The sequence below is a fragment of the Primulina eburnea genome, chromosome 7 (assembly GCF_022965805.1).
Source record: "Primulina eburnea isolate SZY01 chromosome 7, ASM2296580v1, whole genome shotgun sequence".
Lineage (NCBI taxonomy): Eukaryota > Viridiplantae > Streptophyta > Magnoliopsida > Lamiales > Gesneriaceae > Primulina > Primulina eburnea.
In genome coordinates this window covers 3,790,424-3,807,083 of record NC_133107.1, presented here as the reverse complement: position 1 = coordinate 3,807,083, position 16,660 = coordinate 3,790,424, and the positions used below count along the sequence as shown (strand labels likewise).

Sequence of the window (16,660 nt, the reverse complement as noted above, 5' to 3'; positions counted from 1 at the left end):
TAAGACGCTTCCGCATTAGTTATTTCAGTTGTAAAGACTCAAGTTTTGAGAAATTATGATTAATAAACTGGTATTTCGGTTTATACTGTGCTACGAGGCTGATTGTTTTTAATTTTGTGATTGATAAACAACGCCGGTGTCAATCACGAGTTTCGGAGCGTGACACTAAACCTCGGAGGTTTCATCAATTCAAACAAGCCCCTAAAGATGTGAAGTAATTTGTGGGCTGTCTTAAATTAAATCTTAATTAAATAACAATTAAAAATCAATTAATTAAATTATATCAGAAAAGCGATGACAAAAAAAATTCAAAAACCATTCACCAACCTATATACAATCCGTTGGAATCCTCTAGGCCCCCGATAGGCCAACCAAACCCCACCACCACCACCCCTTTTTTCACTAGAATTCGCTCTTTCCTTTTGAAATCCAAGTCCAAATCCAAGAAAGATAAAAACACACATGCGACAAAACAAAAAGAACCAGCGAAGCTAGAGGGAGAAGCTGTGGCGGGGAGAGAGAGAGAGAGAGGGTTTTTTTCAGGCCACCCACGATCCAGTTTGGTCCACAACAGTTGCCTTCGATCAACCTGAATAAGTTAGATATATAATAATCCAGAAATATGCCCTCTGGTTCTAAGAAGCGAAAAGCTGCCAGGAAAAAGAAGGAAAACCAGTCTCTTTCTAATCATTCTAATGGTATAAAACTCTTTCTGTAAATAGAAAAGGGTTGTTTTTCTTTAATTTGTTTGGTTCTCTCGTACAGACCCATGTGACGTTTAATTATTCTTACATCTTTTATTAACTTTACAGTTGGGTTTGCATCAATTGGGACTTCGAGGGTATCCCTTAAAATGTGTTTCTTCGATTGATTTAGCTCATTTTCTATTGTTGTGATGTATGCTCATGTCTTGAATCGATATGATTGCTTCCTTTGAGCAGTAGTTGAGATCGGATTTAAAGGTCTTATGTTAATTTTGGTTATTGATTTCTGAATTTGTTGTTATTCTCGATCTTGTTCTTAACTGTTTCGAAATGGATCAAAAACGGTAGGGGATGATGACGTGAAGCAGCAAGATGATAAAGACAGTGATGTTGGGGAGCTGAGCTCTCCCACCTCACACGACCACAATAGCCACCAAAACAACCTTTTGACGGAGGGGGACGAAGAACAAAACGAGAAGGGAGATAACATTTCACATACTCCCTCGGAGGAAGCATTAAAAATTAAGGATAGTGAAGAGCCTAGTATTGTGGAGGACGATGTTGTTCCAGTTGACAGGGAATTCGAGATTGAGGATAAATCTAGTAAAAAAGCTGATGGAAGTTCGTCTGGGAGCTCCAGTAGTAGAAATAGTAGCCGTAGCAATTCAGATGACGAGTCTCATCGTATCAAGAAAGGTGAAGCTGCAATAGATATTACTCCGGTTGTCGAGTTGGAAAGTGGGGATGGATCTTTGTCTGGAGTGCCAGCTGAGAATATAGTCAGTGCTGAGGTTGATGATGGAGTTGATTCAGTTGTGGAAAACTTCCCGGCTGAGGAATTAAAGAACATTTCAACCTTGGGCGACAAAGTAGAGACAGATATATCTATCGCCCCTTATATATCGGAACCCACGGAATCCGAGGAGGAAAGACCAGGTTTTGTTGAAGACAATGGCATTTCAACGGTTTTCATGGATGCGCCATTGAAGAGGAAGGACGAATCTATTGAGACTATTGTTACCCCAGATCCTGAGAAATGTGTAACCCAGGAAACTCATGATAGAGTAGCTGCTGACGTTGGAGTTGAACTTGAGAAAGATTCTGGAGTTACCGAGGTACTGTTTGTTTCATGTTACTTTATGGAATATATCTTGTGATTCACCGACTATTATACAAAAATCTTTCCGTTTTTTTTTCGAAACTTTTTTCAGGTGTTGCTGCTGGCTCCTGCTACACATCCAGTGCAGACAACAACATGGAAGAGTTGTTGTGGACTGTTTGAGGTGTTTGCAAGGTCTGGGAGATAATTCGAGTACGCGATCTTCTGAAGCTTCAAATGTATTAATCTTTACTCGCACATCTCGTTCTTGTCAATACCAACATTATAGAAATAGGAATGAAAGTAATGTTAAATCCTTGAATACTTTGTCGCAGAACCCACAAATCATCTTGCTTAGAAGGAATGTGCTTGTGCAAAAATGGGACTGATTTTCTTGATTAGATATAAAAACATTGATAAGAAGAATAGCAGGCATGATCTTGAGTTGTATTAGACCCCAGCAGTACGTTCCTAGCATATCATCTGCTTTTTCATCGTTTTTGCAGTAGATATACCTGAGTTTTTTTTTTTTTTTTGTGCTGTGGTATGATTTTCCAGTACAGTATTGTATTGGCTCTTGGAAACTTGTGAACATTTGAAGTTGCATCATATGTAGTTGGTATCTGCTTTCAGTGTATTGCTTCGGACTTCAGAGTCGTGCCTCATGATGAGAATTTGTTGAGTCATTTATCATGGGTTCCCTTCTATTTGTAAGTGTTGGCAGTTTCCAATTTATGGTTTAATGCAAATACTTGACACCATCAGCATCCTCTACCAAATTGGTGAATGTGTGCTTCTCAAGCTTCCACCATATCAAGTAAAGCGTCAGTGAGTGAGAATAGTGACTATCAACTCTCCGGCTCAAACGCGATAATGTTGAAAACACAAGAATGATATCTTCGAATATGACCTTACCAAGCTTTTACATTCTTGAGCATTTTAAATAATCCCTGCTGTCCACGAACACAAACGGAGATTCGTATGAATGGATGGAATAATACTAAATCCTTTTACAAAAATGCGAGGTATGATTATGGTAATGTCGGAGAGATTTTCGAGAGTAGATGATGGTGAAGAATGTGATGTTAGGTTAGTTGATTTACAGAATACTCGCAGCTGGATTCATTTTTCAAGAATTTGGTATTTTCATGCGTGGAAAATTTCCCCGATCAGGGCTTCATGAAAATAATTTGAACCGTTGGCTTGACTGAATGTATTTTACTATTTTACACTAACAGGAGTGTATCCAGAATTTTCTATTTTAATAATATATCGAAATTTTGATTCAGTATTATTATCCTTTTTCTTCCAATAGCCAACTTTTCGATACGACTTAAAAAAATTGGGTACTGTCAATACCTAATTTATCTTCACTAAATTATTTATCATTTTGTTCTTTGTCAAAAAGTCGAAGCATCTGAATAAATCTATATTCAATACTCCATCTGTATCCACCACATGATTAGATTGATTTCTGATCTGACTCCGTAAATGAACTTTTAACCAAGCTTTGAGCATAAGCCCCCCCACCCCCCAAAATCAAAGATTACTCATCCTCCTGTGAGCGCAACCGTGCAAGCTTGTTAGTTACGACATCGAGCTGAGCCACTCCACGATTTCTTTCCTCTTCTTGGTAGATATATTGTCAGAAATTTCTGCACAATATGTGTCCTGATTCACCATTCCAAAGATTGATGTTCACAAACCAAGTAGTACCTTCCATAGAAACGTATTGAAAACAACAAAATAATCAATGATCTATTTCTGTGGAAAACTGCATTACCTGTTGTTATGCATCAACAACTCAAGCTCCTTGGCATTATGCACAAAGAACTTTTTGTAACCCATTTGGAAGATAGTGTATAGTCTTTTCTTATCCGATCCATATCCAATGTTGGCCACAAAGAGGAACCCTCGAGCTTACCTTTGGGCCCTCGCCAGTTTGTCTGTCATGCCATCATGAAGAAATTTGAAGGCAGCCACCCAGTAACACTGGTCCAAATAGATAACGCAGACACCCATAATAGATACTGAAGATTTTAATAAATATTTTAGCCAGTACACATGTAAGCAGGATTATAGTAACAGAAAGCTTATGAGTAGAAGCTAACTATGTCGCAACCTGTTCTCCCATTAATTTCTGCCCTGAAACGAAATGTACAGCAACAAAATGAAATGCTGGACATTAGATACCATAGGCAAAATACAGTTTTTATCAATCGACAGTCTAAAGACATATTTTTAGAGAGGAAAGTATATAGGGAAAATATAATATAATATAATATCAAACCCAAATAGTCTGTATGAGCAATCTCAGCCGAAAGATGGTGAATTTGTTTGTGATAATCACTGAAAATCAGATACTATTAATATCGTCATCATTGATTGCATGAACAGAGTTGACTGAATTGAAAATATTAAAAATAATAAAACTCAAAAAAAAACAATTCAAGAAAATGCATTATGTCTTGAGGTTAGCAAGCGAGATCAGATGGTAGTGCATGTTTTGTAAGATCATCATTCAATTACAGAATAGGTGGGTATGTATCATCACGCCTCTTCCTGCGCAACCCAATCATCAAAACCCTTCGGTTAAGAAATCACAATAGAAAAAAAAAGAAAAAAAAGAGAGTAAAACAAAACTATCAAAGAGGAATCAGATAAAAATGTCAATCACCACATTACATCTATCAGTAGATGCAACTTAAGCCTGGGGCGACAAATTCACTATCATCACCTTCCTCGGGATACACAATAAACAGATTAAAATGCTTTCCAAAAAAAAGTAGAAAAAAATTGAAACCTTGACAGAAACGAATCGCTCGCTCTATGGCCTCTAGAATTTCTTGACCCTTTATTGATGATTTTCTTGTCAAGTAGCGGCACCGCCATTGCTACTCAGCTTCTCAACACAGAAAAAAGCTTAAACAAAGCGTAGAAGACGAATGGAATTCAAAATTTGAAAGAGAGAAATTAGGTTTCTCACTCTCGGCGGCCTCCGCCGCCCAATAAAAATGTGAGTATGAGGCAATTGCTCTGTGGTTTATATAGAACGACGTTGGGGTTCAATAGGGTTTTTTTGAACAAAACTCTAGGGTTTTTAAGTTGGAGATATGTGGAATGGACGGTCAGAGATTGAGATCTATTAAATAGTAATATCAATTCTTTAAGTGTGTGTTTGGTTGAATGAATTAAATAAAGATAGATTAATAGTCCAATATTTATCGTTAAAATTTTAGGTTGTTTTAATAATCATTTTGACCTGGTTTAAGATCCAATTTTATTAATCAAATAGTTATCCATAAAATTGGATCTTAAACCGGATCAAAATGATTATTAAAACAACTTAAAATTTTAACGATAAATATTGGACTATTAATCTATCCTTATTTAATACACTCAACCAAACACACCCTAAAAGTATACGATTCTATTTTTTTCTATTAGGTCGTTTCCCACCACAAAATCTATTTTGGTCCAAATTTTACACTAAAATAATATGATTTTTGCATCAAATACAAATCCATCTCCTATTCATTTACTTTAAATCTTACCCCAAAAAGAATATTCTCGAAATATTCCTTTTATTTTACATATATTAATAACGAATTGTATTCTTATATTAATTTTTTGTATTTTTATTAAATTATATTAATTAAAAATCATTAAATCAAATTAGTTTTTAAATATTAATAATTAACATAAATAAATATCTATTTATTAAAAAAATAAAATAAATATTATATCATTATTTAAATAATATTTATAATTGTTAATACAAATATTTATAATAAATTAAAAAAATAAAACCGCACAGCCCCATTGGAGGAACAAAAGCTACTTTAACTTTTTTTTTTTTTTTTTTTTTTTTGAAAGTTAAGGCTACTTTAACTTGGTTGTTAACAAAATTTAGAAAATATGTTAAATTAGAATTGCATATTATTTTTACTAAAACCCAAATAAATAAAGATATTTGTTTAATTGATAGTATGTGTCCCAATTTCGTATTATCTGCGTTAAAAGTTGACGTCCAATGTACATGAAGATCACGTGACTATTTTTTACGTCTCCAAATTGAATGTCAACATGAATAATCCCTAATTTTATTCACTATGCATCCCTAGGCCTTAAAAAACATTTCTTTACATCTGAAATCTCCATACAAATTCAATCGAGCCCTAAAAGATCTAGTCTGAGTTCAAAGGATGGAGTCACACGGTGATCCTCCCGTGTGCTTATAATCAACTTTCAACATTCAACTAACTGTTGGATCAAAATTGAAATATACACTAGCAAGAATTATTTTCCCCCCTTTTCAGTTAGCAATCCATGCGTCGCATCTTTATTTCTCCTATTGTTCGGATCGACTAGTTTTTTATTATAAAAATAATTAATCTCTAGTTTTTTTTTTAAAAAAATCAACTTGCAGTGGACAATTTAATCGAAATTGAATTCTGTTGTTTTTGTTCGATTTAATTTGTATTTTTAGATACAAAAATATCAAAACGAAGTACAACGGATGCATAAAATCAAAACGCAAGAAGTAATTATGTTAATTACACCTCTTAGAAAGCAAAATGCAAACATCCGTAACATCGTTTGGAATGCATTATGTACTTACCGTACATCACTTTTATTACCCTTTTGAGTTCCAATACTTCATTCCGTAGAATCCAACACACAAATCTTCTTGGGAGAACAAGCATCCAAGCAACTATAAACCGAACAGTGGAACTCGTAAGAATTTGGAGTTGAGGGCGTAATGTCTATCCAATCCTTGTCAACCTTCTCAACATACGAATGAGACGTAAGAACAGCATGAAACTGAAGTTTGTCTATGTTGTTCGCCCATTTCTTCATAAAACTTGTGGAGAATAACATATCAAAATGTTCCTCGGACATTGTAGCATCGTAGAGACGGATTCCGATGTTTGATTTGCATGAATCAACTAGGCCTAAAAATGCACTACCGTGTGTGTGTTTTCGTTTTCCTAGTGGTACTACAAACCTGTCAGAGAGAACAAGCAAACAAGTTGAGGGAGAGATATGACGAATTTGATATTCATTGGTATATAGCATCTCACATTCAATTTAAATATAATATTTTCTTCTGGGTCAATGGACAATTGCATAAACTAGATAGAACCCAAGTTGTGGTTACATGGAGAAGGTGGTCAGAAGCAATATCTGGATAGAGAAGTAGACTTCTAGAGATGAGGGAGATTGGAAAGGAAACGGAAGATGTAAATTGCAATACATCAACAGCTCATGATGATAAACAATATAACAGTGTGTCTCACCTCAATATACTCCACGCCCATTTCACTCAGTCGGTCCAACAAGTCTTGGGATGAAAGTAAGCTGATAAAACCACCTGATCCAATTGGTCTTTGGAGGAATTCCCAAGGCGACTTCATCAATATCTTATGTTTGCCATGCTCATCTAGAGAGCTGCTGACCACTGGAAGTGTCTCTTCTTCCAAAAACCAGACCTGTTAAAAACTCAGACGACATACAGTGAGAAAAAAAAGCTGATTGAAGGAGTGCTTTGTGAGAATTTTTTGTCTCTTTAGTTAGACGATTAAATCAACATATGTCAACGGCATACCATAAAACATTCCCACTATACAAGTAAATGAGTCCTTGCACATAAGTTTTTCTATTGCTTTCTAGAACCGAGGCCGACATTGCTCGACATACGTGTAGTGTAGAACACTAAATTCACAGCAAATACTTTACGCCCGATGGGGGTATAGTTCCACCCTAGAACCAAAAGCGAATTATCAAATAAAAAAAAAAAATCAAGTGTCCAACCTTTTGAGGATCAAATGCAAAGTGGTCATGAAGAGAAAATAATTCTTGCAGAGAACCGATTGAATGAGCAGGACAGACGAACATGAGAGGTACAGATGGACGGTTTTTTACCTGCAACAAGCAAAGTCACGATTCAGATGATATTGCACAATCATGTAGCATAAAAGGGTAACCTTCTTCGACTAACAGCAATATTTTTCAATAGTGTAGTACTTCTTGAGACATCAAGTTGAGCGATTATAGTATGACAGCATTTCTTCTGCAAAACTAAGTTGTATCCAAGCATAAATATATATGATGGATCTAGCTTTATAATTTTGTAAGAATTATAGCATAGCTAAGCATATCGATAGCACCTCAACAAGTCTCTGGGGATCATCAAGTAACTCTTTCACGAGCAGACAAGCCTTCTCAATTTCCTTGGAGTTGACAATACCATTGTTGGGACCTCTTTCAATCTCCTCCACTTCCTCCAACACCAAACATGTGGCAACCTTGCCACCAGAAGCCAATAGGTCACCCTCTCTTTGCAATTTCCAGTACATATTCGACAGTTTTCCACCTTGAGCAGAAATAGGAGTGTCAGCTACTTTTAGAGTACTATCTTTTGGTACTGCACTCAAAATCTGTGGCAGATTTTGCCTGAATCAAGAAATGAAATAGCATATGATGTCGATATGCCAATAAGTTTTTATCCAAGAAATAAATATTTTATTCTTTCTATAAGTCTGGAGTGCTTGGAGTCATTAAATGTAGCTTATGCAACAGTACATCAGAGTAAAATTTCAATATCTGAAATGTTTTACCTGACAGAGGGGGTATCGATATGTTGCAGGGCCTGCTGAAGCAATTTTGAATTTACAGTCACTATTTGATTTGCAAGCAAGCTTGTTTTGTCCTTCTCCCCATATTTAAATCCATAAAACACATGTTGCTGCTCCATTTCACGTAGTTTCTTTTTAGCTGCTATCAACTGTCTTTGAAACTTTTTCCTTTCTTTCCATTCCTGAAGCAGACAACAGATATCATGACGACAAGCAAACCAAATTCACAAAATTCACGTTGGGTAGAAACTCTTGCCTATGACTTGATAAATATGATTAGCCAAGGTGATCCCATAGGTGCTTTTTTCTCACACCATCTAGTACACCGAATAAATCTCATCCGACCAAAGAAATTTATTGATTGTATCATTATAAAAAATGAGTATATTTAATTTCTAAAAAAAGAAGCGAAATTTTGTAAAAAGCCATAAAATGAGTATGAGGTAGCTCCATATTTTAAATATTAAGAAGCAAATGTCTGCAACCAAAAAATTGAACAAGGAGGAGATTCAAATGCTGATAGTTCAAAAGAATACACAAATGTAGTGATCAACAACTAGCCCAATTGTGGAGCAGTCGGTTTGTAATGGCTTAGGACCTGGATTTGAGTTACACCGTGTCTGTGAGTGAAAAGAATAAACAAGGAGAAACCGGCTGCTGGATATGTGTCTCAAGATGCTGCTCGAACTTAAATAAGTAGATTATGTAGCTTGTTTCAGTAGTAAAATAAAATAAAATTGATTGAACAGAATTGTGAAATGCCTGTTCACAAAAGAAGGAGAAGCAAGTGATACAAAAACAGCGAGAAAGACAAATGGGAGTTTTGACTCATTAGACATAGAAATGCACATATAATCCAACAACATATATTGACAGCAACTAGTGAAGTACAAAAGATTATGCCTCACGAGTTCACGTCTTTCTTTCTTGGACCTCTCATGTGCGCGAACGTTCAAATCTAGTAGCCCCTTTGGTGGTGTAATAAGCATTTCTCTTTTTTCAAGATCAACGTCAGGAACAATTGCTTCCACAAATGGAACCCACGCTAAAGGACCCAAGTCACATTCCTCAACTTTTGACATTTCAACCGGACCTGCTATGTTTTTCGACAAGTCAAGCCTGACTTGTAGAAGATCACTTGCTCCGGTATTGAAAACATTGACGACAATCCCCACAGGTTCCCCAGACTCCTAAAAAGGCCATATTAGTAAAAGGAATGTCAATGTATAGACCAACAAAGACCAATGTTCAATCAAAAGCAATTGCAACCAGAGTCGTCACTATTTCAGTAACGACTAAAGTAGCAATGACGATAATAAAAACTCTATAGCACAACAAATCCCACACTTGACTCACGAGACAATAATGAAATTTGGCCTCCCACATGATACTCTTCAACTAGTTATTTCAGATTACACGAGTGGTTTTGACAAAATTTCAATGTATATTCATGTCATGACCAAAGCAATAGTCAATAGTTACATTTTCACATAAAACAAATATTAAAAAGAAAAAATACATGAATATTCTTTCCTTGTTTCACAAAGGCATGCAAAAGTAAAACAAATTAATGGAAACAAAATAATTCTTCCAAGAATCGCATAATTCTGATAAAACAACATACCTTAAGAATAACTTTCATCCCAATAAGATCATGAGTATAGAACTCGCCTTCTTCTAGCACAGGCCTATCTTCATCTGTTACCAATAAAGTTGACCCAACAAGTTTTCGTGCCTGAACCAAAATATCTCCCATCAAGACATCATTCCTGAGTCAGAATAAACAATCATACTCAAAGAATAATCCCTGACTACACCTGTTCCACTGTATCGATTTCATTAAATTTTAGAATCCAACTTCGTCCCGAGTGCCCACGGCCCTCCAACAGTTCAATTTCCTGAAGGGTTTCAGTTCCTGAAAGTTTCTGCTTCAACCATCGAGTTCCTGGCTAGAGGAAGCAGTTGCCTCCATTTAGACAACATATAACACCGTGTATTGCATCAATAATTGATATGCTAATAATCTCACTTTTGCACTCAAATTTGTTTTCCTTCAAGGGGTTGGTGAAAGAGACGCGAAAGAGGAATTGACTGACGATTAAACAGGCTATATGAGCATTATTTTTAGTGACTTCTTATGATTTCCTACCTTTGAAAATCTCAGATCAGGAAAATCTGTGCTAGGCTTTACCCGAACCTCTCCTTGAAGCCCATGGACACCACTTATATAACCAGTCTCAATGAATCCCGAAGTGGATGAATTGGTCCCAACAAGCTCTGGTGCAGCTAAAAGTGGACAGAAACAGCAAATTAAATGCAAATTAATAGCCATCACTGAAAGCTAGACATAAAAAGAAACTCATGTGCATGAGAAATATGTCACCGTACACCAAGCAATTTTAGTAACAACATATTCCTTCTCCATCATGTACAACAGAATGAAAAGGTATAATCAAGTAGCAAGAACCTCACGGCTTCATAAAAAATTAGAAATTTACCACCGGATAAAACGTTAGAAGCCAAACCGAAACTTCATACCTTCTGGCATTCAGAAGACGATAATCATGCATAATTCAAGCTGTCAGCAAACCAGATAAAGACTAAAAAATCGGGAACGATGTTGAACGATATTGTTTCTAACAGTATCTCCAAAAATCCCGACAGCCTCCGCCAAATTTACCGATTCTATAAGCATATAAATGACAAACGAAACTAAAAGAAAAGGTAAGAACTTGAGTACAAAACGGTTACCAGAAGAGTTGATACTAGTGGAGCGAGAAGATTGGCGCGGACGCGAAGAAACTAATAGTGATTTGCTGGAACTTGAGAAAACAGCGGCGCAAACATTGACTGGATGATTTTTCGAAAGAAGCATAAATCTCTGAAAATTCGAGGGGAAGGTAGAATTTGAAGAACAACAGAGAATCGAAGTCTGCATTTTCTGGTGGAAAGAAAACTGGTTAGCTATTTTCTCTCCACTGGCTAGATATATCCTCTGAAATTAACGTGCAACAGTTGAGGCACGGAGTACAATCTTAATGAAACGTTGTCTGTGGAGTTTAAGCATAAATATCTTTCAACAACGAAACAACATTATTGTGCAAAAATATTTGGTCGTAGCAACAATGGATAACAATTGATTCATGTAAATAAATGGGGATTGGAAAAGTTTCGATATTTTTTTAAAATTATTTACAGATTTACCATTCAGGGTAAATCTGTAAATAATTCATCAAATCGAGGCAGCAAGAATGTTTCAGATCGATTTCTTGGCCTTGGTGGTTTAGCACCGAATAACTCTTATGGTGTTACGGACCTGCAATAAAATATTTACCTGTTCTGTTATGAAAAGACATTGAAAAAACATTTCCAATCTCTCTTTATCAGAGTCCTCACCTTTGCATGGAAAGTCATCACGAATAACTCCTTACACGAGTTCACTGTCGTCAGAACATCCTGTGTCAGGAAAATATGAAAGCAAAGGATCTTTTGGCTTCAGGTTTGTCTTTTTTTAACTCATTCCAAATTTCTCTGAGGCTGCAACTGAGGATTTTTTTTAAGTTTAGGACCTAGACTGAGATGAGTCCTGTAGATTTGTTTGGCCAGAATCCTGAGCTATTGGTTTTGTTAACTTTTATCGATACGTTATTGTTGAGGTCTGTTTTTACTCATGCCTCTTTCAATTGTATATTGTGTTCCCATACTCATATGTGCAGGTTATGTGTATAAATGCAACTAGGTATTATACCCATACATGCTCTTAGTTGTGCCCAGTGCATTATACATGTCTCGGTTTCGATGTCTCTTCTGGATCAAAAATCTAGCCGAGTTGAGGCTTCAATAATTACAAATTGTGTTGTTCTGTCCCAAAACTTGATTTTTAGATCCCTCACAGACAGTGAAGTGATTAATTCAGTACAAGCATGATAACTAAATTTTCCATCATGTGGATCATTACTGTTCTTGATATTTCATGCGAATGCTTTTTTCCCTCAGTCTTATGGTATGTTGCAGTATCGGTGCTTCTGCCGAAAATGAAGTCCCATTACTGGGGATAGCTGAAGGTATGCCATCTGGTGTACAACCAACTTCGGGTTATCAGTCTACCTGGGTGGGTGTTCCTGGTCATTTGTCCATGGCTGACATTGTGAAGATGGGTAGACCGCCTAATAAAGCATCAAATGCTGCAAATAACGCTCCACACGATGTTCAGGTTCCTATTGTAGCGACATCACATCAAACGTTAAAATTTTCTGAAGATCATTTGTCCAAAACCCACTACTCGGGGGTTTCTTCCATCCAGCATGTTCCCACCACTGATGCTGGCCTTCCATTGAGACGAAAACGATCCCTGTCCAAGAGTATGATCTTGGTTCCAAGCCGCATCAGGAGGCACCTTGTGTTCCTTTTGACGTTATCGATCGACAATCAGAGGCAGATGAGGTTCAGGAAACTGAAGATGAAACCTCCGAAAATCCTGGATCGGATGATGTGGGTTCTCTTTGTGTCTCTGGTAATAGTATTGATGGTGACGATATAAGAGGCACATCTGTATTTGAGAATGATTTGTATGGAAAGATGAGCTCTTACTAGCCTCAAGGTCATGATTCTGAGAATCATGATGGTGAGTGCTTGTAGAATTGCACCTTGTAATGACAATTTATACATTTTTGTTTGTACAAATTTAAATGCACCATTTTCCTTGTGGATTTTAGATCAACTCATATGTCAAAAAATAGTCACCATTTTAACAAAAAAGTTGAAATAGCTTTGAAAGTTCTTAAATGGCCATAAGGTTTTGTCTTGAGTAGTTTCTCTGCTTCTAGTGCTAATTAATCGGTCTAAGAAGATGTTGATCTGTCAATTAGAGCCGGTTTGTCATCCACTCTCTAATCTTTTGCACAGCAATTCTTATGTTCAAGCATTTTGATTTTCCTGCCAGTGATTGAATTTGTGTGTGCTTGAATATTTTTAGTCTGTTATTATTAGCAGCTGAAGGTGATGATTCAGTCCCATCAGTCCCAAGAGTCATGCAAGAACCAAGTGTTAGAATGGCTGATAGAGGGTTTTCGTTAGAGGGGGATGCTCCTTCTGCGGTCATACCAGGTCCTCTGCAAGTTCATTCTGAAGATTTTTCACACTTTAGTTTGGTAGTTTTGGATCTGGCATTAGCGCTGCATTCTCTTCTGGGGCAATGAAGTCTATACCTGTAAAAACTAACTTGGGAGATGTACTTGGCAAGGCTGATGTTTCATCGCTTGGGAATCCAGATATTAGGTATAATTTGTAGTTACGCTCGGAATTCTGTATTTAATTTTGTTCTTCTCTTTATGGATGGTAATTTAAAGATCTCACTTCTATTTTTGGCAGCAATTTGGAGTACTTTGCTGGTGGCTCCCTTAGAAATGCTTCTGATGGCAGTTTTTCAATTAGAAGTGATCTACATGGTCAGAGCTATGATGCCTCTGCTGCATCACAGCCAGAGGTATTGAAGCCTGAGAATGCTGAGGTAGCTCATGGAATGCAATAATCTTTTCCTGCTTCTAAACCCAACCACGCCTTTGCTGATGTCCAACACTTAAATGGCGTTTATAGTCAGACAAGTTCACAGACGGAAAATCTTCCACCCTTTTCAAATGTTATGGTAAATATGTTTGTTGCTATTTTAGGCTGGTAAATATATCTGATTACTTGAATCCTATTGTCTGGAGGCAATAAATCAAGTTGACATGATTTTGAAGACAAAAGTTGTTCCCTTTGAAATTAAATATAATTCATACATTATAAAGAGTGTAACCTTCTCTTTCCGCCGTTCTCATTTGTTTTTATATCCCTTTATTGACAGTATATCCTATGGTCATGTTGTCATCATGCGCATGGGCCATAATTTACATTTTCTGTTTCTGTTATCTGGATTGTTTGATATATGATATGATGTTTTTGTTTTTGCTAAGACAGAAGAGAGATTTCTTTCAATGCCTTTTCTCGAATGTTTCATTTTCCATTGTTTCTCAACAGCATTCATACAAATATTCTTTGCCAAGTGATGCGATCCGGGTGAAATAGATGAGCAGGGTCGGGTGTTCCACCGGATCAAATCAAGAATTTATAGTGTTGTTTAGGAAAATGAACAAGGTAGATGGCTTCGATCGTGACCTGCAAACAATGAAAGTAACTCGTGAATGGACGCCGGAGGGGTGTCCGGCGTGACCACTCCGATGCTTAAGTCAGCAGGGTACTCAAGCAATAAAACCAATGTAACCAAGTGATGGCTGTGATATTGGTGTGAATGAATCCAATGTAAATGTAAAGAGAGAACCTGGTATTTATAGTATGAGAAGTAATGATGATCTCGTTCTCCGTGCTACCTACTAATTATAGTAGGACGGCTGAGCACACCCTATATTCTGACATGTCAACTCATCGGCACGGTGTCAGAGATGGGACAGTCGCCCACATCCTATTCTGCTAGTATACTCGAGTGCGGTGCTCATATCGAGGTGGCCGGGTAGAATGCCTCCCTGGAGATTTATACAAGAGCCCGGGCCTATGACTGCCCGGAGAGTAGAGCATGGGCTTGCACCAGCCCGACTTCAGAAGAATCCACCTGCAGACTTACTCGGATTTGAGAATCCATTTGATATTCCGGGTCATCCATGACTCGAGCTCTTACGGGATATCACCAAGTGCTCTGCAGGCTGCTAATGTCCACCCGACTAGAGAATCTGATATTCAACACTCGCCGTTTTCTCTGACACGACCAACATCTTCTAGACACGGGAACTCTCTCTTGAAACGGTCTGTCTGAGGTTCCCATTTTAACTTCCCTGTGAATTTTCTTAATTTATTTTCCACTTGTTGGAAAAGCTCCATCCCTTTGACTCCATTAGTTGCGATAAATCTTATTTGTGATATTATACCTTTGTCTGTGGACCTTCAGGTCTACAGGTATAAAGAAAAATAAGCTACATCATTCTGGTAAATTAATTTCTGGCTCCATAGAGAGTACGTTAAACAGAGAGCACCAATTGACAATAGCATTTTAATTGATCAAATAGCTTGAGCCCCCGACTGTTTTTAATATATGGTATTAAGTGGTACTGTAGTTCACATTGTTCTAGGCTGATTGTGCGTTGGGACCTTTTAGGCATTGAAGACCTCGGATCTCTCTTCAACTCAGCTTGGTAACCAAGTGTTCCTCTGCTTCAGAACCTTGCGGTGCACCCATATTCACAACCCACTTTTCCTTTGGGACCATATGGAAATATGATTGGCTGCCCCATCATGCCTCAGAGCTATACTTACATGCCTTCTGCTTTTCAACAAACGTTTTGGGTAACAGCATGTACCATCAGTCTCTGGCCACAATGCTCCCTCAGTATAAAAATAGTGCTTCTGTCAGTAGTTCGCCTCAATCTGCAGCTATTGCTTCTGGATATGGTGTCTTTGGAAGTGCAAAAACGATTCCTGGAATCTTCCCAGTGAATCCACCTGTTACCGCGTCTGGGACAACTTTGAGCCACCATGATCTTTTGAATTCTGAGTCTTATAATTGTTCAATAACAAAATTAATCTTTTATACACACTTCACGAATAGAATGTAACTCATATATTAATTTTATCAAATAACTCATCTTTATACTACATTTAAATGTTTTATTCTTTTAATTTTCTCTTTACATTTTTTTTCCAATGATTTATTGTAATTTTGTAATTATATAAAGTGCGGATAAAAAATATTGTTTTCCAATTGTGCTGTTGATTTATTTATTATTTTAAGACTTATTTAACAAAAAATTAATAGTCATAAATTATAAACAATCATAATAATAATAAATGATAAGAAATAATATATTGTTGATCATAAAATAATAAAAAAATAAAATACTAGTGCTAAAAATTTAACTAATTCAATAAAAAAATTAAAATGTTATTATTAATATAAATTAACAGGCATCTAATTTTTGGTGGGGAAAATTGTCATTTGGTCTATTTTATGATTTTCAATCTTTTATATGTTGTTCAATATTTTTTTATCACATATATATTTCAAGTTTTCAAAATTTTAGTTATTTTTATTGAAAGTTTTGACGTGACACTTGCATATTAGTGTTATGTCAGAACTACATAGACGTCGAATAAATATCATATATTCTTCCTATAAAAAAAGATTAAATTATCAAAAACAAATATCTTCTGAAATTTGACAATATAGATAA

At 36.5% G+C, this 16,660-nt stretch overlaps 2 protein-coding genes, 2 long non-coding RNA genes, 4 other non-coding genes and 1 pseudogene across 15 annotated transcripts; 3 read left to right on the top strand and 6 right to left on the bottom strand.

Annotated features, from left to right (window-relative positions):
- The first annotated feature begins 373 nt into the window (after nucleotides 1-373).
- Nucleotides 374-4,433, top strand: LOC140836732 (uncharacterized). Of its 8 annotated transcripts, XR_012119174.1 has the most exons (5): nucleotides 375-698; nucleotides 1,053-1,828; nucleotides 1,916-2,042; nucleotides 2,139-2,266; nucleotides 2,437-4,433. XR_012119174.1 is itself a non-coding variant. In XM_073202469.1 (4 exons), exons 1-3 carry the CDS (start codon nucleotides 623-625, stop codon nucleotides 2,009-2,011), a joined length of 948 nt encoding a protein of 315 aa, XP_073058570.1. In that variant the 5' UTR covers nucleotides 374-622; the 3' UTR covers nucleotides 2,012-2,042; nucleotides 2,437-4,433. The 8 variants fall into 8 exon arrangements, 7 of the variants coding, with proteins under 7 accessions (XP_073058570.1, XP_073058572.1, XP_073058569.1 ...); XM_073202469.1 differs by lacking the exon at nucleotides 2,139-2,266 and having other exon boundaries at nucleotides 374-698; XM_073202471.1 differs by lacking the exon at nucleotides 2,139-2,266 and having other exon boundaries at nucleotides 1,916-2,016.
- On the bottom strand, nucleotides 3,222-4,916 carry LOC140836733 (uncharacterized). Its single transcript, XR_012119175.1, has 2 exons — nucleotides 3,587-4,916; nucleotides 3,222-3,474 (listed from the first exon to the last, which is right to left on the bottom strand). It is a non-coding gene; the product is annotated as an uncharacterized lncRNA (long non-coding RNA).
- LOC140837587 (small nucleolar RNA F1/F2/snoR5a) lies at nucleotides 3,866-4,007 on the bottom strand. The gene has a single exon (XR_012119415.1). It is a non-coding gene; the product is annotated as a small nucleolar RNA F1/F2/snoR5a (small nucleolar RNA).
- On the bottom strand, nucleotides 4,110-4,193 carry LOC140837576 (small nucleolar RNA Z196/R39/R59 family). Its single transcript, XR_012119404.1, has one exon. It is a non-coding gene; the product is annotated as a small nucleolar RNA Z196/R39/R59 family (small nucleolar RNA).
- On the bottom strand, nucleotides 4,285-4,364 carry LOC140837575 (small nucleolar RNA Z195/SNORD33/SNORD32 family). Its single transcript, XR_012119403.1, has one exon. It is a non-coding gene; the product is annotated as a small nucleolar RNA Z195/SNORD33/SNORD32 family (small nucleolar RNA).
- LOC140837592 (small nucleolar RNA U31b) lies at nucleotides 4,457-4,544 on the bottom strand. Its single transcript, XR_012119420.1, has one exon. It is a non-coding gene; the product is annotated as a small nucleolar RNA U31b (small nucleolar RNA).
- Nucleotides 4,917-6,570: 1,654 nt separating the features above from the next.
- On the top strand, nucleotides 6,571-7,296 carry LOC140836731 (uncharacterized). Its single transcript, XR_012119173.1, has 2 exons — nucleotides 6,571-6,800; nucleotides 7,094-7,296. It is a non-coding gene; the product is annotated as an uncharacterized lncRNA (long non-coding RNA).
- LOC140836729 (uncharacterized) lies at nucleotides 6,707-11,486 on the bottom strand. The gene is made up of 10 exons (XM_073202466.1): nucleotides 11,193-11,486; nucleotides 10,591-10,727; nucleotides 10,259-10,390; nucleotides 10,066-10,176; nucleotides 9,350-9,631; nucleotides 8,424-8,623; nucleotides 7,974-8,259; nucleotides 7,618-7,728; nucleotides 7,104-7,295; nucleotides 6,707-6,811 (listed from the first exon to the last, which is right to left on the bottom strand). Exons 1-10 carry the CDS (start codon nucleotides 11,377-11,379, stop codon nucleotides 6,770-6,772), a joined length of 1,680 nt encoding a protein of 559 aa, XP_073058567.1. The 5' UTR covers nucleotides 11,380-11,486; the 3' UTR covers nucleotides 6,707-6,769.
- Nucleotides 11,487-11,594: 108 nt separating this feature from the next.
- On the top strand, nucleotides 11,595-16,045 carry LOC140837385 (uncharacterized; annotated as a pseudogene).
- The last annotated feature ends 615 nt before the right edge of the window (nucleotides 16,046-16,660 follow it).

Coding starts and splice junctions, on each gene's coding strand:
- LOC140836732 (XM_073202469.1), top strand. CDS start 623: ATGCCCTCTGGTTCTAAGAAGCGAAAAGCTGCCAGGAAAAAGAAGGAA. Junction 699..1,052: donor TCTTTCTAATCATTCTAATG/GTATAAAACTCT, acceptor CAAAAACGGTAG/GGGATGATGACGTGAAGCAG. Junction 1,829..1,915: donor GAGTTACCGAGGTACTGTTT/GTTTCATGTTAC, acceptor AACTTTTTTCAG/GTGTTGCTGCTGGCTCCTGC.
- LOC140836729 (XM_073202466.1), bottom strand. CDS start 11,379: ATGCAGACTTCGATTCTCTGTTGTTCTTCAAATTCTACCTTCCCCTCG. Junction 10,728..11,192: donor CACTAGTATCAACTCTTCTG/GTAACCGTTTTG, acceptor GTCCACTTTTAG/CTGCACCAGAGCTTGTTGGG. Junction 8,260..8,423: donor ATCGATACCCCCTCTGTCAG/GTAAAACATTTC, acceptor TTCTTGATTCAG/GCAAAATCTGCCACAGATTT.